The sequence below is a fragment of the Lygodium microphyllum genome, chromosome 3 (genome assembly GCF_053477565.2).
Source record: "Lygodium microphyllum isolate KBCC chromosome 3, Lygodium_microphyllum_v1.1.10, whole genome shotgun sequence".
NCBI classification, from domain to species: Eukaryota; Viridiplantae; Streptophyta; class Polypodiopsida; order Schizaeales; family Lygodiaceae; genus Lygodium; species Lygodium microphyllum.
In genome coordinates, this window is record NC_141137.1 from 20,456,434 (window position 1) to 20,480,780 (window position 24,347).

The 24,347-nt window shown below is 38.7% G+C and overlaps 1 protein-coding gene across 2 annotated transcripts; it reads left to right on the forward strand.

Moving 5' to 3' along the window:
- The first annotated feature begins 6,408 nt into the window (after nt 1-6,408).
- LOC148038128 (uncharacterized) lies at nt 6,409-9,023 on the forward strand. Of its 2 annotated transcripts, XM_087669247.1 has the most exons (5): nt 6,409-6,996; nt 7,033-7,564; nt 7,680-7,856; nt 7,997-8,048; nt 8,349-9,023. In XM_087669247.1, exons 2-5 carry the CDS (start codon nt 7,275-7,277, stop codon nt 8,460-8,462), a joined length of 633 nt encoding a protein of 210 aa, XP_087525373.1. In that variant the 5' UTR covers nt 6,409-6,996; nt 7,033-7,274; the 3' UTR covers nt 8,463-9,023. The 2 variants fall into 2 exon arrangements, with proteins under 2 accessions (XP_087525373.1, XP_087525365.1); XM_087669239.1 differs by having other exon boundaries at nt 6,409-7,564.
- Nucleotides 9,024-24,347: the final 15,324 nt, after the last annotated feature.

The window sequence follows — 24,347 nt, forward strand, 5'->3', positions numbered from 1 at the left end:
GGGAAGTGTATTATTTTTGAAGCAAAGAAGGAACTTATATTTTCATGGGAAGCTGGCCGCTCCTCTCCACTGATGAAAAAGCCAAGGAACAATTGAGAGTTCTTGTTGGCTGTCGGCTTTTTGTATCTACCATCACTAACAGCCATCACATGTATTTTTCTTGATGAATATAAGATACTTTACTTTGTCCCTACAAATAAATATTTATTAAATAAATGTGTGGTTCGTATAGTGTGATGATAATGTGTGGTACGTGAATGATGCATTTGCATACGTTAACATAATTCAACATGTAGTACTGGACTTGCGATTGTGTAAGTATGACGATAATGTGTGGTACCTGAATGACGCATCCGCATATATTAACATAATTCAACACGTAGTACTGCACTTGCGATTGTGCATAAGCAATAACGTAACTTGTATCCATACGTATTACTACTTTTGATGCACTCGTAGGTTAAACAAAAATTAAGAGTCATGCGTTTCAAGAAACAAAACAAAACAACTTTACTCAATTATTTGAACTCGGTACACATCACATGAGATATTATGTATATATAAATAAATATTCCAATGTGATAGAGTATACAAAATTTTTTGGGCTTCTAAGATGTTATGGTGCTGTAACACTCATTACAAACCTTGCATCATTAATCTAGTAAACTATGGCAGAGTCCCCTTGCCGTGTCGAAGCCGAATGATAAAGTTCATGTCTTTATCTGTGATTGTGACACGCTTTGCATGGATGACCGTAAGCTGTGTATCATTGAACAAGTCGATGAGAAACCCCTCTGCAGCTGTTTGTAGGGCCTCCATGGCTGTAGTACCTTCCTGTCTGCTGGTGGGCCATCTCGCACTCGTGCCCAAAATCTTCCCATCCCTTTCAGCTCCAAGTCTTGCATGACTTCTCGAACAACTTTATGAAAAGAAATTTTCGGGATGAGAAGCTCGTATCCGTGTTGGATTCTCCTTATCTCTCGAAGGGCGACAGTGCCCGGTTTCCATCTCCTCTTCTTCTACCTCTTCTTCTGTGGTGGTCCTTGTGCTCTACGGGAAGCACCTGTTGCTGCACTAGAGGAGGCTCTACCTTGTGCTCTAGGTGGCGAGCCTTGGCGTGATGTCTTCCCGAGGCCAAAACGACAACATGCTTGCTTGGTGCGTGCCATGCAAGCTCAAGGAGGGCAAGACAAAGAAGAGACAAAGGTTGGGGATGTGAAAATGGAGGAAGCAAAGAAATCAAGATGTGAAAATGAGAAGAAGAATGAACTTTTAACCCATTTAAACCCCAAAATTGGGTTAATGCAGCTTCATACGCACTGTCCATTGTGTGATCGTAAATCCATAACCTTGTATCGGAATGCGATGAAACTTTACATGTGCACTCGTTAGGTGGCCAAGAGCCCAATTTTTTTTTTGAAAAAAAAGTGCCTACAGACCCCTGGTCTGAAGTCTGGTGTCTGGAGCCACTTTATTGGCGCCACCTAACGAGTGCACGGTTGAAGTTTCGTCACATTCCGATACAGTTTAGTATTCTAAAAATTATCCCATACCAAAATTATGGATGGATTGATAATTAGAAATCAACATCGTGACTACTGGCCCTTAGAAACTTCGCACCATATAGACTATACAGAGGCATTAGGAGTAAAGTCTACAACAAGAAATGGCAAATTTTTGCATGTTATTCCTATTGAAATTGACAGTGCTAACAAAAATTGTAAGTAAGAATTGAAAATACAACGAAGATGCACAGTTAAAGTTGAGAGCGAAGGACAAGTGTAAAATTTTAATTCATATTTTAAGGGCGCATACAATAGTTTTGCACTGAAATATAGTCATATGTCCAATGATAACACTATGCCAAAAAAGATAACATTGCAAACTGTGTTCATTCCATTGGAACGAATGCATCCTTCACTACTTGAAGATTTCTTACAAGTTGGAAGTCCTTGGAAATTACAGTGATGTGCTTCGCATGTATTGCACAATGTTGAGCATCAGTCACATCAAGTCAACTAAAAAGGCCTCTGCAGCACACTATAGAGCATGAAGACATTCTTTTGTGAAGCGATCAGGTCTATACTGACCTTGTGCCAAAAACCACGTCCTGCTTTTTGTGCGGTAGAGGTCTTGAACAATCTCGCAAACAAGTCTCGAGAAGCTCGCCTTCAGAATGATGAGATCAAAAGAGCGTTGATACCTTCTAATTTCTCTCAAGGCCACTGTACCTGGCTTCCACTTGCGTTTCTTGTGGGGATGCTGAGGAGGACCCTTGTGAGAGCTACTTGAGGAAGGTGGATTAGGCTGAGAAGGGGGTGCATCTGAGCTAGTAGATGCTCCAAGGGGTTGAATACGATATGGGGCTTTGAGCGGAAGCTTACTTGCGACTACCTTAGACCTAGCCATCTTTCTTGCACAAGAGATGTGAGAACTCAATGAATAAGATAGAAAGTGAAACCCTCTTTTATATAACCCTAAACTGTGAGACTCATTCACATAGATGCGCAATCTCTCTTTCTCTCTTAAACTATGAATTGCATTCACACTGACTCACATTGTTCATCTTACTATCTTAGCTCTTTTCGAACCCATTTGCTACCTTGTTGAAGCCTTATTTCTAGCCACTTGGCATGGTTTTCTTTAGCACTTGAGGCTTCATAACGCACTCTTTTAGTGACACGACGTGATTCCATCATGTCTGCAGCCGATTCATCAGTACTTTCATTTGCTCTCTTTTGCGAGAGTTTAGCTTTATCCGCTACTATAATCCTATACCACCAAGATAGCAATTGGATCATTGAATTGCTACCATTCACCCCTTCATAACGCACTCTTTTAGTGACACAACATGATTCCATCATGTCTGCAGCCAATTCATCAGCACTTTCATTTGCTCTCTTTTGCGAGAGTTTAGCTTCATCTGCTACTATAATCTTATACCACCAAGATATCAATTGGATCATTGGATTGCTACCATTCACCCCTCCACCATGATCAGTTTTTCTTTGGTATGCACCATGCGCTATCCAATGTGAATTTTCAATCCCTTGTGTGGACCAAATTCCGATGCTTCCCTTTTCTGCAAAGTATGGCCCATGTGCCTCAAGGATATGCTACAAAGACACATATCACACATGAGTAAGACTATGCTCAATAGTTTATACAATTCATACAATTTTTAAATATTAACTTAGTACGCACCATATAATGTGCGGTAGAGCTTTTACCCCATGCTTCCACCATGTTTTCGTAGAAGCTATGCACAGCATTGATAAATTCTTTCTTATCTTCATTGTTAAACACCATCTTGCGAAGTAAGGGAGCCAATTTGTTAAGACTTATCCAAACCTTAGCTTTGGCCAATCTTGTTTTTCCTCCATTACTTCGATTAAGAACTGCAAAATGTAACTTTTTTTACCCATCGTAGTCTTGTGGCCTACGAACCATGACATTCCCTTCCTCATTGATGGATACTGAGAGAAACTTCCTAGCCTTTGCAACAAGGCTTTTTTGGCAAGTTACCAGATTTTCCTGATCTCTTCTCATCTTTTTCAATCGTCACTTGATGCTTGTGTAGCCCAATTTCTGATAGCACTCGCTCCACATTCCTACACGTTGCAATGGCTTCTTTTTCTGGTTGCATCCTATAAGCAAAGCAAATGTATTCATATACAAGTTTCTTCATGATTCAGAAAAAAGTATGCAATGAAGAAATGTGAATACGATCCAAGGGAATGTTGAAGATGGGCTTCCAAGTGGGATCTTCTTTATTGCATGTCGATGCAGCACTTGTCACCTTTCGCCAATTCTTCTTTCCATCCTTTCCTTCCACCCTCTCTGTCAAGCAATATAGCCACACATGCATTTTAAAGTTTTCAAGTCTCCTGCAAGATGCCATTCAACCAAGTATTGACCATACCCTTCAACCAACAGCATCTCACCATGTTCCTGACGATCGATGATGCTTGGAATGCTTGTGTACATAAAGAATAGTTGCAACACCTCAAATGTTTCCTTAGGAACTTCAAATGCAATGAGCCACCACACATGGCGCTCAGATTGAACACTAAAGTTCCATGGGTTGTTCTTGTCGAATTGTAAAGCTCTATTCATCAGAGTTACACTATTGTTTAAGGGGTCAACTGGGTAGATTCCCCCATCAACCCACAAATCCACATGTTTCAATCCCATTTGCATGTAACTCTGCAAAACCTGAGGGTTGACACTGGTACGCAGGGTTCTTTTGAAGACTCGCGCATATTTAATCTCTACCTCAATATGCACCTCCTTCTTTCTTGTATTCATTTTACTATTAATAGAAACGGGGAGCCTACTTGGTTGTCACAAGAGGTAGAGTGGAGATACACAGAGAGGCATACAAAGGTGCCAAGGGAAAGGAGGGTGTAAGTAATTCACTCTGTTAATGAAGGTTGCATAAACACAGAGAAGAGGTCACAATAGAGCCATGAAAGAGTATAGATATTGGGGGAAATAGCTCAAAGGGTAGGGATGTCCAAGACTTTTCGTATTTTAGATATTTCTATTTTGCCTCCAAAAACATCTCCAAAAAACACGAAATTTGACCAGTTGGTTTGTTTTTTGACCAAAAGCTAGAATATAAAAAATCCCCAAAATATCTTAAAAGGAACTTCTGAAATTTCATTTTCCTTGTTCTCAATGAAAAAATCAATTACCTCATATCTACTAATCATTTTGCATTGAAAACGAAGTACCACACTCCCATAACTAACTCATTTTTTAATATAAAATTTGGTTGAAAAAGACTTCTTGAATGAGAAGAGAAAAGGAATCTGAGTATATCTTTGTAGATAATATAAAAAAGAAAAAATGAGATTGCAAAAGTGGAGAGAGATGAGGATTATTTTACTATTCTTCTCTCCTCTTTTCCTTGTTTTAAGGAGGAGAGAGGGGGGGGCTAAAATGCCCATTTGTGAGTTCATTTTTTTCCTAATGTAGAAACTCTCCTTGCTAGGGGTTTGGGGAGCCAAAACAATAAATGTAGCCACCTCAACATGAGCCACTAGAGCTAGTCCACGAATAAGGGCATAACTCTAAATCAGATCAATGAAAGAAAGAACGAGTTCATGAACCAAGTCCCCCTCCATGGCCACAACAAGTGCAATTAGAAGAGAAAAGAGCTCCAGGTCAAGTCATGCATTCCTTGGGTAAATCCCTTAGGCCCCCTTGGAATATAACTACTATAGAGCATCAAGATGATGTCTAGCGTGCCCCCTCCCAATGCATCTCCAAAACTTTTAAAACAAAACAAAAAACCAAAAAAAAAAAGAGAAAGAGCAAATAAACAAAGACTCACACAAAGAAAATCAATCAATGACAAGCCCTATTAGCGTTGTGTTACCATTGCGTTTTGTGCAAGTAGAAAAAGGGGGAATGAACATGTATAAGAGTCAGGTTGTCCTAGGGTGAGTGGGGCAAAAGGTCTTGACTCTCCACTCACCCTGAGGTCACACCACAATTTGGAAACAACAAGGAAGGAAGCTAGAAATTAATGATGTCATTGCTCAATACCATTTGCAAAGGAAGATTTTTAAAAAAGTAGTACATGACATGTGAATTTGGCTAACAAAAAGGTGTAATAGTGTGTTGTTGAGTGTGGGGTCGAGAACTTAAGAATGCCAATCATAGAGCAAAAACTACCTAACTCTACTAGCATTAGCTTAGAGTGGGCAAATGCCCACATTCGCACAAACACCCCATGTGAGCATAGATGTGCAATAAGTGATCCAACCATCTTAGAACCTTGTTTTTCCAAGGTGCTAACAGAGTGAGTGTGGCGTTAACTTTACCCCGCTCACCTTGGACCCCATTATTGTGGCTTAGGGTTATCAAGGGGGACTGACTCCCCCTGCTAACCCTGAGTGCGACCCAGTTCTAAAGAAACTCGACACCCCTTAATACATACTGAGGGTGATCACATGGTTGTGGAAGCAATGGGGTCTCCATGCCATCCTACTCCTTTTTGGTGTGACTGGGCTGTAGAAGCAAGTGGAGTAACCACTGACACCGCAACGCTATCAAAACATTAAAGAAAATATTAATTTAATTATTTTGTTAGGAAGAGACAATCTATGTAACTATTTTGTTAGCATTAGAACGAACAACCATTCAATGGTTTCATATTCAAACGGGCCTCGTGTGAAGATGCCTGCAGAATGGATACTGTAGCCTCTCATCAGCTTTCAAGATCGGACCAGCTAGAAGCGCGTAACTTTTTGACTTGTGCTTTCATTGGGAACTTGGAAGCAAAGGGGGACCTCGGGTATGAGATAATGAGACGTGACAAAGAAAGGCGGAGCCTGAGGGACAAAAGACAAGGACCACCAACTGGGGGCAGGGCAGGGTAAGGGAGGGGCAGACTCCAGAGCGGGGTCCCGGGGCGCTATGTAAGTATGCACTCTGGAGGCCGGCAGATTCATCATAAGGGGCCAGGGCAGGGGGCCGCACTGCGCAGACAATGCAGGAGAAGAGTTGAAAACGGAAAAGATCTCGTCTATGGAGGTTGGTAAATGTCCATGTCTGACCTTTTCGGCGCGCCTCGAGTCTTCGACTCCTCCTGAGTCCTGAGACCTTCAGCCTTCTCCTCCTCTAGAGTGGCCTGGGATACAGTGCTTCATCAATTGCAGTACGACGCTTGGGAATTGCGTTCCCTGCCATGGTGCCACCGCCTCGTGTTCTGAAATGATGACCAGAGTGTGATGGAAGCTCTGCCTCTCCCGCAGGCTGCACCGGCGTTTTAATGGCGCGCAGAATTCTCTATTCTCACCCCCCTACCGTAGCCGGGGCCCCTACCTTTGAAATTTTGAGCATCAAAGGCTAAAGCTCCCTTCATTCCTCTTTTGAAAAGTCTGACACGACCATAAGCATGGTGGAAGAGGAATCTTACCTGTAAATTACTCACTGGTTCTGAAGGATGTCTGATTCAGGCTTTGGCTCAATGGCACCGTAGCTTGCGTAGAGAGAGAGAGAGAGAGAGAGAGAGAGAGAGAGAGAGAGAGAGAGAGAGAGAGAGACGCTTACTTCTGTCAGTACTTACATGACAATCCATGGCGTTGAGAGAGGAGGAGGCCGTGTAAGGAAGAATGCCGGAGCCATGGAGCTAAAGACGCTGGGAAACAAGTTCATCTGATCTGTTATTTGTCCTGTGTGTGGAAGCTTCTCTTTTTCTTCGTCGTCGTCTTCTTCTTGTTCTCGTTTCCCATCTTCTCTCGCAAAACCCTCGGGGTTTGGCCATGGCTACCTTAGTTCAATTGAGACAAAGGTACAGTTTTGTACAGCAACTGGAGGTTGAATCCCAGGGTGTTGAGCTTGCCACTTTGGCTCGTGCTGTTGTCTCTTCTTCGCGTTCTTCATCTTCCTTTCCCTTGTCCTTTTCCTCTTCTTCTTCTTCTTCTTCTTCTGTTCTATGGCGCCATCACCTGGAAAACCTGCTCTGGATCGCCTCTGCGGCTTTCATCATCTATTACGGCGACTTCCGCACCGACCTCTTCACTCTCCTCGCCAGCGATTCCCGCATTTGCAGGTCCGTGTGTACCGCAGGATCATCATTGCCTCTTGTATCGCACATTCACAGACGCATTAACATCCAGGCCTGCCCATTTTGGTTTTCCCTAATTGGATTCCTTTGCTCTAGACAGGGTGCCTTTGAACTTGGGGCTCGCCTGCGTCATTACAGACATCGGCATCATCACCTATCTTGTCCTGCAGCTCGAATCAACTGAAAGAATTATCAAAGCAGAAGATGGACTGAATACTATAGCTGCTGCAGGGGCTGTTCCTGCAGCTACCATGATCGGCATAGCTGGATTCATAATGTAAAAACAAATCTGGTTTTCCTTGCATTTCTTGGTTTCCATCCTCACATGATCTGTCCCGTGTTCGCACAGGTAGTTTCATGTGGATCTCTACGGCTCTAGTGCTTTCTAATTACAGCAAACCTATTGTGGTGTTCCAGGTTTTCTTTTGCTCTGTGGCCGATTTGGAGTTTCCTCACCCTTCCCATGCTGGTGATGCCAGTGTCTTTTTTTTTATAGTATTGTGCGTGTGATTAGACCTATGCGTGTAGACCAGTAGACCAATTGCTAGCATATTGTGTGAGTTGATGAAAGGCTTTAAACTTGAAACCGTAGGGCGCTGCATCGCATTTGAATCATAAAATATCGTGTTGTTTTCCTTTGGAATTTTGAAGGGTTAGAACAATGATATAGTAGATCTTCTTTACAATGAGACCAAAATCAAAGGTTGCACTACCATTTAAATGGAGCAAATTGTCGCCGTTACTTGACAAATTGAGTGCCTCTATGCAGATTACTCTCTTTATGGCGTCTACAGTAGTGGCAGCGTACTTAGTCAAGGTGAAATTGGAGGTAGATAGGTTCAGAGGCCTATGCATAATCCGCGCAGACTTCGCTGATGTGTGAGCCTTGAGGGAAGACTAGGAGAAGAAATTGTCAGCGAGTACTAATGGCGAATGCTTGTGTACTCTTTTCTGATTTCTCTACTTATTTGGAACCCAAACAGCTCCAATCATTGCTATGGTACTCACGAACTTGATTACCATACACGAAACCTTGAACCAAAGCTAGAATTTGGAAGTTGTAACTTGTAATGCCCTACCAAGGAGGCCTTTCACAGATGTACAGATTTAATCTCCTTTTCACAAAAAAGTAGTAGTGTAAGGTTTAGATGCATCATTGGAGCCCTTAAGGAATTCAAGTTGCCCTTCAAATTGGGCCTTTCAAATGAATGCAAAGAGGTGCCTATGATGGGTAAATAGGAAGAGAAACAATTTATGATTGGAGTTGGAATAAGGACTAGCCATATGATTTTTGTGAAGATGCACTATTGTGTTCACATGTCGTTGATTTGCAAGAGTCCAGAGTTGTATTTATATCAAATGGTAGTAAACACAATGCTTTGAAGATTGGCAATCAACCATGTTATTGTTTGAAGATTGAAGTTTAGTAGTTAAAGGTACAATGTACACTTGAACTCTAAACCTTACTAGTAATATTGTATTTACTATTACAAGTAGGAGTAAATTGCTTTTGCCCATTAGTCATATTGGTGTGCTCAGTTGCTTTATTTGTTTGCCCTTGTCCTAGAATGCTTACTACACATTGCTTTATTTGTTTGCGCTAGTCCCAGAAGGCTTACTACACATCACGATTCTTCAAAGCATGTTTGGAGATTTCTTTGGTTATAGATTGACTAGAGCACTCATAATCACTATCCTTAGATAAGAATTTTATTCAAGCCTTTGCAAAATAAAAGATTGGGCCTAGCATTGAACGTACATCTCCTTGTTATTCATTCTTTTTTATCCAAGAACATTTGCACTTTAATCAATGTTCCTTCGCTTTATTGACTTAACACATGTACATAGTCTACTTTCAACACTTGCTCTAGAATCTTCTTTAACATTTCACGATTAAGATCACTACAAAAACTTCAATGTTTCACATGGATAACAATTTATTGATTATTGTTGGGTCGAATTATCAACATACATGGATTGTTTGGATATATTTTGATGCACTTGTTGTGAGGGTCCCAAGAGAAGAGGATGTAGAGAAATTGATGCCAATTGTGGGATCAAAGGACTATTGTTTCTAATGTCTTCGAACATTCTAGTGATGAACAAAATTTGAATGGAAAGGGGTGGTCCAATTAGTGGGAGACATGATAGAGGATTGTTTTAGTTGAGTTGTGAACAATGCTCAAACCTTTGACTACCAACTCAAAACATACCTTGAATTCTTTACACAACTTGTTGAGATTTTTAAATATGCTTTGGTGCAATTCAATCATAGTGCATGAGGGAGGAGTTGAACCTTGAGGCTTGACATTTGCTAGTGAGGTTTCATTATCGCGCTGTTAACGCATTGCAATTTAACTTAATATTACTTGTACACTCTATGATGTGTTGCAAAAGCAATTTTATGTTTTAGAAATCCAAATCTTTGATTAGTTTGAACTTTGAATGTTGAAGCATGCTTTGCATTTTCTTCCTTGTGGTTAAATTCCAAAAAAGACAAGTGTAGATGGAAAGATCGGCCAATCAACCTTTCACTAGCTAGCTTTGTCAATGTTGCCAATTAGGCTTGTTGAATGCACTTTTGCATGGTTGGTATTATTGTTGATGCAACATTGTGTGTCACAGGCTTTGCAATTTTATGAGCAAAGGGAAGAAACCATGGTATCTCCCTTTGCTCACGAACCATATAAGGCAAACCCAAATTCTAGTTTTCATGTATATAAGGCAAAAAAGTGAATGAAGCATACTATTCAAGTGTGCAAACTTTGAGCAACTAAATAAAGTCATGGAAGAGTTGACAGAGCTGTATAAGATCCGCCATTGCAAGTCCACTCCTTATTACCCCAGAGCCAATGGCCAAGTCGAAGTCACCAATCGCATGCTTTGCTCAATCCTGACAAGAACAATTGCCGCACATTGTCGTGATTGGGATGATCGACTTACAGAGGCCCTCTGGGGGTACAGAACCTCCCATAAAGCAGCAACAGGACAGACCCCTTTTCAGTTGGTGTATGGTACAGAAGCTGTTTTCCCTGTTGAACTGGAATTGCCCTCTTTGCGAGTGGCTATTAAAGAGCGCTTGGGGGATGATTATTCGCTGCAACGCTATCTCCTGCACTTGGAATGTTTGGACGAAACTCGCAGGATGGCTCTACAGTGCATGGAAGCCACGCAAGCTCGATAAGGCTTACCATGACAGCTTCATCAACAAGCATAAGGAGTTCAAAGAAGGTGATTTAGTCCTAGCCTATGATTCACGATTTGGCAAGTTTCCTGGCAAGCTCCAACAGCGGTGGATGGGCCCGTATAAGGTACTTGCTGTCAATCCTAATGGCTTCGTCCAAGTGCAGACCGTTGATGCCTCTGATGATCCCTTCCTGATCAATGGATATCGTCTGAAGAAGTACTTCCCTCGTTGGGGATCTTGACAATCACGGTGACCTGGTCCTTTCCCCCGTTGGTGTGGCACTGTAACTCTTATGATGCTACTTCTGATAGCCGTTCTTCAGCCACTCCTGATGAGGTGGATGCAACCCTCTGTCCCCTCACTATATTTTTCAAAGTTGATTTCGAAATATGTTGTTTAATTATGAAAAGTCGATTTCGAAATCCTAAGACAAAGATATGAAAATTTCAAACCTTGGAATATTCATTGGCCTAGAGAGAGAGGGGCATGAGGGGGTGGCACGAGATAGAGAGAGGTAGGGATGGGGTGGAGAAATGAAATAAAATGATATTTTTAAAGTTCATTTACATCATAGTAAGTTTTAAAGTTTCATATTTAAGTCAAGTCTCTCCTTTTATTTTTTTCCATTACTCTTCACTCTATCCTCCACCTTTCTATCCATCATCACAACCATGGCACATTCCAAGATTCCTATCAAGAAGGCACCTACAAGAGCAAGAGCTCAATGCTCTTCCGAATCTAGTGAGTGTGTGTGAGTGACAAAGGTCCCTTGGGCCCGACAACGGTGGCTCTACTACAGCTAATAATAGTGGCACTACTGTGGCCACCAACAATGGTGGCCTAGTGTGGTCAGCAATGATAGTTTACCATTGTCGAGAAATGGTGGTCCACATGCTCCAGTTGCTCCACCTCCCACTACTTCTCCAACTGGTAATACATGTCCTCCAACATATAAGAAGCGAAGATGGAGACCAAGCACAGCTCCATTACATGAGATAAGGAAATTTCAGAAGAGTGCCAACTTGATTATTCCTAAGGTAACATTCTCTAGGTTGGTGCGAGAAATACTGCAACATCTGTAGTTAGGGCATCATCACAAGTTCTTTTCACGGAACCAAGCAAGGAATGTGGGGTGATGGTCAAGCCAAGCCTTACTTGCTCTCTAAGAAGCAACTAAAAGTTACTTGATTGATCTAATGAGTGATTGTCAACCTTTAGCCATTGATGCCCGACGTATCACTATTAAGCCCATAGATATGGTTCTTGTTCGTAGGATCTGCAAACAGCAAGGATGCATTTAATCTTAATGTCAACAATATGCTTTGAGAAGCTACCTTGTAATTGGATCTATGTTTTTAGCTCAGGTTTGGTTGTAGATTGTAAGAAGCTTAGTTTTGGGTAATCTTTCCAGTAGACCTTCAAGTATTTTTTATAGCAATGGCTTGCAAAATGGAGTTAAATTTTGCATAGCTCTAGTTGTACTTGGTGCGATCCGGCACTATTTACCATGTATTTTATGGTTTTGTAATGCCAAATCCGATATGTGATATTCTATTTTGACCATGATTTGCATTGTGTGTATTTTCGAGTTTTCAACTTTGTAAGTAGTTTCATCAAGTATAAATTCAATGCACAATCACACACACGTCCTTAGTATTTAGTGGTTTGGCAACACTATATCCGATATGCAATATTCTATTTTATCCATGACTTATTTTTTGTGAAGTTTTAAGTTTCCAATGTTTCACATAGTTTGGTTGACAACACATTTAATATACAGTTGCGCACACTCGGTGGTGAGTTTTTATGTTATTATTAGTGAAGTATAATCCAATTAATGCATTTTCAAAAAAAGATTGAACCATCAATTTTATAAATCTAAATCTAGTAAGACTTCACCCACATATCGTGCATAATAAAAACTCATGGATATTAAAAAATTGGCCCCATCCAAAGCCTCTGAGATAGATTTAGGGCCCCAGATAACGCAAGCCTTTGGACAGGTGTCCTAGAGGCTTCTAATGGGGCCAAGTTTTCTTGGGTGGTTGATGTGTCCTAGAGGAGTCCACATGTAAAATTTCACATCAATCGGATCACTGTTCATATATTTTCAAATCTTGGATACATTAATTCAAATTTAAGTATTTTTGAAAATTTTGGCTATAAGTTTAAAGTTTCACCTCATTTTACACATTTTACTTTTGAGTATTGAGTTTTCTCTCTTAGAAGACATGGCATGCACCAAGCAAGTGGCTTGGAGACACCCCCCCTAGAAATCCCATGTACAAGCCATCTCCCCCACCACCACCACTACCACGCTGGCATTGTAAGCATCGATGGAGGCCAGACACATTCGCTCTTCGTGAGATCCACCATTACCAAAAGACCATGCACCTCCTGATATCGAAGGTTCCATTCCAGAAGTTGGTGCGGGAGATTATGGATGGCATACTGATTAAGAACAGTTGGAGGCACTTCCCAAATGGATCATGCTTACAACAACCAGATCACTAGACTGCCTAGGACCTCTTTGCACTACAAGAAGCTACCGAAGCTTACTTCATCGACTTGTTTGAGATACTCAATCTATGCAGTGGTACATGCAAGGAGAGTCACTATCACCGACAGGGATATGTGGACAGTGAGGTTCTTCGGGCAATGGAAGGATAGTCCTCGCGGAGATCAACGATGATAGGGGTGTACTACTTAAACATATATGGAATGTAGCTTCCAAAGAGATTTTGTAAAACCTGGTGTAATGGATCCCATGTAAAATGTTATGAATATGAATACACATTTTTTGGTGCGTCTTTTTTTGTTTATTCGCTTGTTATTTGTTTTATTTATGTCTTTGAGTTATCATTACATGTGTTCGAATGAATACATGTTGTGTACAAATTCGATAAAGCATTGTGTATTAAATTTAGGATACGAATCGTGTTGCATATAAATCTGATAAATAAACGTAACATTCAAGTACAAAACAATAATAAATGATGCGTATGACAAACTACATTGCACGTAAATCCAACAAACATCAGCTTTTTTTACTTCAAGAGAAGATTACAAAGTGCATTACATTGGTGATGAGATATCATTTGGCAATAAGTACATCTACTCTCTCATAGGCTTCTTTGAGCTACACTCCCCATGGTTAGAGCTATTTTTTATCATAGACAACAATACATTTTACCTTAGTAGTCCTACCTAATGACATTGGAGTCTTGAACACCAACAACCATGCCATGGGCCACCATGGAAAAAAGTGACCTAGACCTAGTACTAGTGAATAAGTAGAGTAGCTTCGAACGTCAAAGCAACACTAGTTTCTCCAAGCTAGAGTTGGTTGGGATGGTCTTGAAGGGCCCAACCTTCATTAGTGCCCTCAAGTTCAGGAAGTTCTTAATAAAAGACGGAGAGTATGTCTTATGAAATACAATAACATCGCTCACAAGCTAGCCAATGTACTCCTTCGATGCCGAGTCCTGCACCCTTCCTTGGCTACCAGATCGGCCACCTTGCATAGATGAAAACTCTTCTATATAGAGAGTCTTGCATCACATAAGTTCAATGTCAGACTCACTATGCATGGAGTGTGCTAAAGATATATACATTAGATTTACACGCAACTTTACCAATAGAGCCTCTAGGGCATCGGGACATGCGTGCGATACCAAGAACGTTACCTTCTCTGCATCATCTATCTGCTACTATAATGGAGCATCTAGGTTTACTTCTACAACTCGGCCACCCTCGTCTCTCTCCTGGGAAGGTACTATGTAGTCGGGTCAATAACCAAAAAGGTTTTCTTGCAACCGCTCAAACTCCTCTCATCAGAGATCTAATACTATGGTGTCGCATCCTCAATCTGCTCTTGGATGCTCACAATGGCAGAGATGTCATCGATGCTCATGCCATCATATCGAGCCACCTCATCAACATGTACTGGGGCATCCTGTATATCAAAATCTATAAAATCAGCAGATGCATCATGCACTATGATACAATATAGTTCTTCTTCTCTTAGCTCCAAAATTTCTAATACATCCTACATGAGTAGATATTCCACCCCCTCAATGGTGACAACATGGAGAGAAGTGAGGGGTGGCTTATCGCTCGTCAGCATATCATCAGGGAAGGGAGATGGGTACACAATTGCTAAGCTCTATGCTGCCTCTACGCTCAAATTGAGAGCTATCTCCTTAGGCTTCCTCTTGAAATACTCTAGTTGTGGCCAAGAGGGTGCATCGATGTCTTCGTCATTGTCCTCTTACACCTCAGTGCACAAAATATATATGGCAAAGGTTGCATCATGCTCGATGAGATCCATCATGGTGTGGTTCTGAGACAAGGTGGGCACTACTCTAGTGTGGAGATGTTGCTCCATATGCACCAAGGCTCGATTTATCACCTTTGCATGGCTTGATCTGGCATGTAGACTATAGAAGAAATCAATGGGAACCCACCTGAGAGTAGAGTTCGGAATAGAGCAAGTGAGAGGGTTTGCCACATCACAAAATGATTCCACTATACTAGAGCTAGGGTCTACAGCAAAAAGTGAGCTCTCTAGACTCAAGGTCACGCAAAACCTACAGTATATCTGATCTCCTATGTGCGCGTAGTGTGTGGAGCTAATCCATGCGCGGCGAAGGCTGGAGTGGTAGCCATGACACACAAAGAGAGAAGGAAGAAGAGTACAAGTGTAGGAAAGTAGAGAATAAAAGTGAAAATGAGTTTAAAGTTATAGCTTTTATGTATCTAGGGGTTTAAATAAAAGTTCTTATAAAAATTTTAACCCTAAAGTTTCAAATTAAAACTTTTACCTTAGTTTCTTTATTTCAATACTTTAAAGTCACTGTTAAAATTACTCATACAAACAAACACTTCATTCTACATTATTATATCCTCGAATATGCTTGGATCGCTGAGTATATTCAAGTCCAACTAGAGAAAATATCAAAATTTTTAAAGAAAAAAAATCTAAAAGACCTTTAAAATCCCTTTGGATCCAATTTAATATTTAAATTTAAGAAATGAGTAGAAGAGATGAGCTACAATATATCATTATGCAAAGACAATATTCCATAGATTATAGAACTCCAGCTTGCAATTTAATTATGATTTTAACCAGCATGATTGACTAATTACAATATGTATTATCGCACACTTAGATCATAGTAAAGTAAGATTATCAAAATTGAAAGTACTCACAATTTGAAAAAAAGTTTGTATTCGTTCTTTATTTAAAAAAATTACAAGGATTCCACTATCTCAAGGATATGTGAAGAAGCACATTGTTTACATGTCATAGATTGCTCACTAGGAATCTTGACTTTTCTATTATCTAACTTGAAATAGAAGTTGTAGAGGAGGGGCTCATTGGACATTAATTGGATTTCTTATCTCAAAAAAGAAATGGGCCAATGACTCTCTACGTTGACCACAAAAGGATTATGACCATTCCACAAGATAACCACATCTATGAGAGCTGTATGTGTCTCATCTCGGGTATCTTGATCCAAGCTGATCCACTCCTCTCGCAAAAGTCGCCATCTTCTATATCGAAAGTGAATGCACAGAGTTTGTCTATTGATAAAATACTTGTAAAAAAAATAATGATAAGTAAATGCGACTAACACAACAATTCATCTAAGCAAGACCTATGCCAATTAAATCAAGGTATACAAAGTAGTAAAAAAGATTTACCTGAATGTGAGATCAGATTGGTTGACCCTGCACTCAATTGTCTCATCAAAATGTGTTCTTTTGACCTGCCAAGACTCACCCAATAGTTGACCTATCCATTCCTCGGATGGACACTTGCATTGATAAGTAATCTTGGTTTTCTTCAAAACATCACATGAACAAAATAAATGTGCAAATAATGAGAATGGAATAAACCAACTAAGATGCACATATTTGGAGCATGTGGTGGGTTTCATAGCACTATTGATGTCAAATTTTATTTGGACTTACATGCTCCTGACAACTCCAAGCTACCAATCAACCATTCACCCACTAGATAGTGGCAGCAATGGGACATGTTGCAATCTCTGACTTTCTACTACATATAATGAATCATAATAAAAGATATTTTGAGCTGCAAGTTGACTTGTAGAGCTATTATCATAGATCAAAGAACATTTGTCTTCATGCCAAACATGTATCTTGCCACTTAAACATTCCACATTCTGCCATTCATCCAAAGTTGATGGATATAGAGCTGTCAGTAAAACAAGATTGAATTGGAACATTGCAAAGATTTTTAAAAACAACTCTGATACAAAAGAATAAACAATGATAAAATTTAAAAACTTATTGTTTTATTGATAATTTACAATGTAGTTCTTGTCGTGTACAGAGATTTGTTTGTGCGTATAAACATGTTGGATCAACACTTATGTTATTGTACTTTTTCCATTAAACAATTTTCTGAACTCTAAAATTCTATCTTTTCAATGTTTGTTAGGGTTCACAACATCCTTACGCTTGACCTTGAAACTCCCTCAAGTACTTAGGTGCATCAAAATCCAATCCAACTTATAGTACTTATCACAAATCCAATTACTACCACTATCTTTCCTATTTGAAGACCTCCACTACAAGTATGTTACTGATGTTTTTCTGTGAAGACATCTATAATAACCAAATAGAAAAGTTACCTATCAGCATGTGTATAATTTGCAAATGTTCTCTCCAAATGAAATGAAATTTAAATGGAGCAATTTCAAAAAAACATTGTACCTGTAATTCTTTTCACAAAGAAGCCCAAAGATGTTGAACAAAAAGTTGACTTATAACATGACCATTATTCCTTCACTGACAAATTCTTGGAATACAAAAACAAAAGAAATCTTTGGTCAAAGCATACATTTAACTTACATAGGCTTTGTCCAAATGAGTTGAAATTTAACCATGGAGCAACAGAAAAAAAATGACAATATACATGTGGCTCTCTTTGCAAAGAAGCCCAAAGATGTTGAAGAAGTTGAGTTTTTAAAAAATCATTGTTCTTCACCCTTGGAGATTATTGGAGTACAAAAACAAAGTAAAGCTTAGTATGCATATAACTTGCATACATTTTTTCCAAACAAGATAAAATTTAACTATGGAGCAACAAAAAAACAAGACAACATACCTATGACTTTGTTTATACAGAAACCCTAAGATGTTGAAGAAGAAGTTGAGTGTTCAAAATATTATTATTCTTAATTGTAAGAGACTCCTAGAGTACCAAAACAAAAGAAATCACATGTCAGAGAATGCACATAACTTGCACAGGTTTTGTCCAAATGAGATAAAACTTTACCATAGAACATCTATGAAAGAGAACAATATACTTGTAAAGTTTTGTGAAGAAAATATTAGGCATTTGGTAGAACAAGCTCTGGTCTCATAAAACATATGAAACTCACTCTGTGTTTGTGTAGAGGAAATGAAATTTCACAGGGTTACAGATAGGGCAAGCAATAATGAGGCTCTAAAATTTCGTCTAAGAAAGAAGAAGTGGGGAAAGAGATATGAAAATTTTGACTTCCACCTAAGAAAGAGGAGGAAACTGAAAAGGGGAGAAATGAAAAGTCAAACATAAAAAAATAAGAAAATGAAAATTCAAGTCACAAACTTCTAGAAAGTGATAGCATTGTATTCCCCACATTTCCCCTTATTTTATTGTTGAGGGAAGATTTAGGCCAAGATATGGCTAGAAGATTCATGTTACATGAATCTGGAATCCCAACTCTCTCATTGGTTATGCCTATATTTGTTTACTCACTCCTTAAGGGGCAAAAAAGAGAGTCCATATTTCTCCTAATGGATGCATTATTTCACAGTGGGATACCTTCTAGCTTCAACAATGTCAAGGGGGAGTTAGAGAAAATGCTAGAAAAGTATGAAAAGAGTGACAAGGCTTTGTTTAATGTTAAAAAGAAGCAAAAGAGGCACTCTAAACATTGGAAATGTGTAGAGAAATAGAAAAAATTGTTTGCTACACTTTTATGCTATGCATAGGAATATGGAAAGAACACATTGTGAAGGACTATCCAAATAGATAGCAAATTGTAAATGTTGAAAATAGAGTTGATCATGAGGTTAAAATGCTAAAATCCACTATTGGTTAAGTCCCATATATAGTGAGTGAGCAAACCAAGCGATGTTGATATGGAGTTATGATGGTGCAAATTTTATCATTACTACTATGGCTGCAAAACTTTGTATTAGAGAGGATGAGATCAAACCTATTGGTGAAATTGATATCACATGTCATGCCCATATTGAACCCGACACTGATAATTGGAAACTTCATTTGCACACATAGAGTTATGTGGATAGTGAAGTGTTCTTCAATGCATCTACTTATAGATGTAATATGTTGGAAGCTTCATTTGCACATCTAGAGTTATATACACATCTAGAGTTCTTCAATGCCCCTCCTAATAGATGTGATATGTTTCTTGGAATATTGTAGTGTCATAAGGTGTATGGATTGATTGAGACACATGTGAAGAACATCACCTTTCAACATAGGGACAAGATCCATGTTCGGATGTAAAATAAAAAGCAAAATTTGGCCTTATTGTATTAGTTTCAGCCATTTATAAAGTAATGAGCCTTTACAAAAGGACTTGGTGATAATGAGTCAATAGGCAATGCGTCTAAATTCAATAACTAATGCATAAAAATTTCAAAGAAATTGGAGGATTTCTTTTGTTTGTCATTTCTAGGTGAGTTTCCACCTAAAAGGTAGAGGTTCATTCCACTGATTTAATCTCTCATAGTCCTCTATCGAATAAGTCATCTTATAGAATGAATGCAACTTAGAAGGAAGAGGTTACGAGTCAAGTAAAAGAGTCACTAGAAAAGGGGCTGATTCATCCTAGTACATTTCAATATTGCTTTCCTATTTGCTTGTGTAAATGAAGGATGATTCATGGTATATGTGTATCCATTATTGTGCTTTGCATAGGATCATGATTAAGAATCACTTTTCAACTCCTAGAATCAATGATATGATGGACAATTTATAGGACTCAAACGTTGTCAATTGCATTGATTTGAAAAGTGGGTACTTTGAGGTACACATTAGACTTGTCATCTAAGGATGTATACAAGACCATCTTTAGTACTTCATTTGGTGCATGCGTTCTTACTTATCACCACCCCCTTTAGAAAATCTCCACTTTTTGTTGCAACCAACCCCTTTATAAAAATCTTCACTTGCACCACTATTAGCATCACCACATCTCCACCACCATTGCCATTTCCATCATCACCATCACCAGCTCTTCCTCTTCCTCAATACCACCATTATAAGCACCACCCCCCATCCATTTGTCTCTCTCTCTCCCCTCAATTAGGATGTGTGTGTGTGTGTGTGTGTGGACACTCATGTATATATGTATGCATATATATGTCCTCACAAAGCACTATTTGTACTGTAGACACATAAGTGAAACCACACATACACATCTCTCTCTCTCTCTCTCTCTCTCTCTCTCTCTCTCTCTCTCTCTCTCTCTCTCTCTCTCTCTCTCTCTCTCTCTCTCTCTCTCTCTCTCTCTCTCTCTCTCTCTCTCTCTCTCCCCTCTTAACATGAACTTTTTATAGCAACAACATAGTTTAGTAAATGGTCATGTGAAGAATCTATTGTTGGTGCTATATTAGGGTTGATATCACCCAATTCTTTGGTAGGTAGATGAGCCACGACAACATAAGAAAAAGCTCTTCTTTATATTGCACTCTCAAATTATGGTTGTAGCTCGAGATATTCAACTCCTTAGGTAAGTAGGTACGTGTAGTCCCGATTTTCTGCACCTTTCATCCTATCATAATGCAACCTAAATTTTTGAAGATCTAAGTTGAATCCGACCGATCCCAATGGTTAAGTTGTAGATGACTTATGATGAATTTTTTCATTTTTACATAAAAGAATTTTAACGGTCAAATCTTTAGACTGAAACTACTCTAAAAAGGTAATTACATGGAATTTCTCCTCAAATGTAGAATAAACTTTTGGCAAATTGAGTAGTGCTCTTAACGGTCAAATCTTTAGATATTAGCACTACGAAACTACCCTCTAAAAAGGTAATTGCATGGAGTTTCTCCTCAAACGTAGAATAAACTTTTGGCAAATTGAGTAGTGCTCTTTTTTGCTTTTCCTATAAAGTACACATGATTTTAATATCTCATCAAGAATTTTCCTTTTTATGTTAATTTAGTAGTGGCTTGTATGCTAACTAGCAGTGTTCTATAGTAGTAGTATGCCTATATGCTAATTAGCAATGCTAAACTTGAATAATTCAACACCTTCCCTCAAGTTTAACATTTGAATATGATCCCTTTGCTCCTACATGTTAATCAATAATTTAATGTATACTAGTTAATAGTGGTAATTAGCGGTGCTAGTTCATTGGTAATAGTGCTAGTTAATAGTAACCAGTATGCTAATAAGTGGTCCCTAGCTTGCTAGTTAGTAGTCCCCTATCTAGTTAACAATCCCCTATCTGCTAGTAACATGATTTTTTTGAGACGAGTAGCCTTACCTTTCTCCTAATTCATCCTTCCCTTAAGGAAAGGTCCTTCATTCCAAGATGAGCTCTATGTTTGATGAAGAGTTCTCCACTCAAGGGCTTGGTGAATATATAAGCTATATTCTCCTTTGTATTGTAATGATGTAATACAATCTCTCCATTATGTATCTTCTCTCTAATGAAATGCTATGGGGTAGTAGTATGCATTGTCCTTTGATGATGAACTGGATTTCTTACAAGAGCCTTTGCTAAAGTATTATCACATGAGATAGGGATACCTATAGAGTTATCATAAAATCCAATTTCAAGTAGAAATCTTCTCAAACAACCAAACAGCCTCACAAGTTGAAGTTGTAAAAGATTTATATTTAGAATTTTTTGAAGAAAGATTGATAGTAGTTTGCTTCTTAGAAGCCCATAAAATTGCTCCATTACCCAAGAAGAAAGTATACCCTCCTATAATGGACTTGTAATGTTGAAAATCCATGCAAAGTCACACTATTTCTAGCACACTAAATTTCCCAATCCCTTGTACAATTCAGGTACTTGAGACACTTTTTGCTACACCTCAATGAAACATTCTAGGAGCTTGCATAAACTAAGCCAAGAAGTTTACTACATAACATATATTTGGCTTGTAATAACTAGATAAATTAGTATATCAATCAAAGACCTATACTTTGAGGCATAAAATTCAGCTCCTTTTTCATCCTTAGATTTATATCAGATTCCATGGGAGGTTTGATAGGTGACAATTGGACATGTTGAATTTGTCTAGAATTTAGGAAGAATGCATTTACTCATCCATAGCCTTCTTCTACTCATGTTTTCTACCTACATCTTCATACAAAGTAGGTTCCTCTTGCTGCATAATATTTGTAAGTAATGCAAAGTTGGATTCTTCAAAGATCGAACTACCTTTTCTCTGATACGCCAGCCTTTGAAATTCTTTTCTTTATCTAGCAGACCTCCTAAGATCAACCATTTTCTCTTCTTCAATTGTATCCTCATTTTCATCACTATCTAAATCAACTTCTTCTTGTGTTTCTTATATGTGGGAAGTTTGCATAAGCATCAAATTTGTAGATAAGTTTTCATTTGCACTCTTTTGTTATATCACATGTAAGATCTTTCTAGCCTACATATTCATTTACAATGACATCTCTATATACAAACACACCTCATTTGTTAGGATCACATAACTTGTATGCCTTCCTAACATTACTATAACCCATGAGAACACATTTAATAGATTTTGAATCCAATTTCTTTGTATGCTTATTATCTATATGAGCATAAGCAATGCTTCCAAACTTTCACATGACTTCCCATTAGATTATGACTAGGAAAGGCTTCAAAATAAGTTATGCCTTTTAAGCATCGGTTAGAGGACCTGCTCATTAGATAACAAGTTGTATTAATAGGTTTCAACCCATAGCACATTGGGCACACCTTTGTCTTTGAGGATATCTAGTTACTTCTACCAATAATCTATTTTCTTCTCAACAACACCATTTTGCTGAGGTTTTTCTTTACAAATTACTCGTCTCTTTATTCCATTTTCTAGCAAAAAGACATCAAACTTATTAGAAAGATTATTACCACCTTTATTAGAAATGAATCTTTTGATTTTTCTCATTGTCTTATTCTCAACCATGGATTTGAATTCCAAGAAACTAGACAAAACTTTGATTTTTATTTAAGAAAGTATACCCAAGTATATCTTGAGTACTCATCAATGAAGATGATAAAAATCATTCAATGAAAGGATTTGAGAAGGATGCCATACATCAATACAAATGATATCCAAGACTCCAAAAGCTCTTGTGGAGCTTCTATTGAATCTTTGTCTTGCTTGCTTTCCATAGCAACAAGCTTCACATACAGTGCATTAGATCTCAATGTCAACAAGTTTTTGAAGTTCAAATGACCTTACTTTTTGTGTCATAGCTCTATAGAACTCATCCTTTTCTCTTTCATGTTCATTGCATTCAAGTTGGGAGTTGTGACGTGCCTGTTCTCAAGCCACTTCCTCGTCAAGACATTCTTAGTAGCCCATCAAGAGATATCCTAGACAATGCCATCCAAGATTCCATGAATACCTTGGAGTTTGCTATCTAGGCTCGCTCAAGTCTACCTCGAAAGTGGAAGTTTCAGATGTTCCCACGAGGATTGTCGATATGAGTTTTAGGTTCCTATAATGGGTCAAGTCACCTACTAAAGGTCGGTTAGTGTCAGCAATTCAAGTTCCCACTTCTTATAGGATTACTCAAACTGAAGAGGACTTGCATTGCACTTGGTTCAAAGAAAATTGGAGATGAAGGAGAGTGTGGCACCTCGACCTTTTTGCCCATAGAGAAAAATCCCATTATGGCCCCCTAAAATGATGCAAATTGGGTTTCCTAATATCTAGTGGTCATTTGTTTACCTATTTATGACTACAAATATTTCCTTTTGAGAAAAGCTCTCAGCTTAAAGTACACCCAACTGTAGGACTGGACCCATCGGGGATCCATCATCCGGCTTCCCTTGATAGAGTATTTTTTATTACCTAATTACCTACCACTTTAGGTTCGACATATAAAAACAACTTCTTTGATTATCTCCTGACACAAATTCGTTATACGTCTTTATTTCACGATACAAAAATAGTGGAAAGTGATTCTTTCTCAATAGTTCCTTTAAAAAATATTTTTACAATGTTTTCTATTCAACCCAAAGGTATTATTCTCTTCAAGTTTAGTTCGTAGACTAGCATTGGAACTTCTAGAATACTATCTGGGTTCGAAGGGTAATTGACAATTCATAAGAGTCTAAGAAGTTTGTGACTAGAGCCCCCTAGTATCCTTATATCCTCCTGCCAAAACTAGAATTCCCTACAATAGGATCTTTCGCACTGAGATTGGTCTATACTCACTAACGTGAAAACAAAGAACCCCTTGGAGTAGGTTTTATTCACATTGACCTTGGGGAGGTCTAGTGCCATCAGAGAACATTGCCTCAGTCTCACAACATTTTGTGCCCATAGGAATACTGCCTCAATCAGAAATCT

Bases quoted from the DNA above. Each gene is read 5' to 3' on its own strand.
- LOC148038128 (XM_087669239.1), top strand. From the start codon at position 7,275: ATGGCTACCTTAGTTCAATTGAGACAAAGGTACAGTTTTGTACAGCAA. The intron at 7,565-7,679 runs GTCCGTGTGTAC...TGCTCTAGACAG, and splicing joins AGCGATTCCCGCATTTGCAG to GGTGCCTTTGAACTTGGGGC. The intron at 7,857-7,996 runs GTAAAAACAAAT...GTGGTGTTCCAG, and splicing joins GGCATAGCTGGATTCATAAT to GTTTTCTTTTGCTCTGTGGC.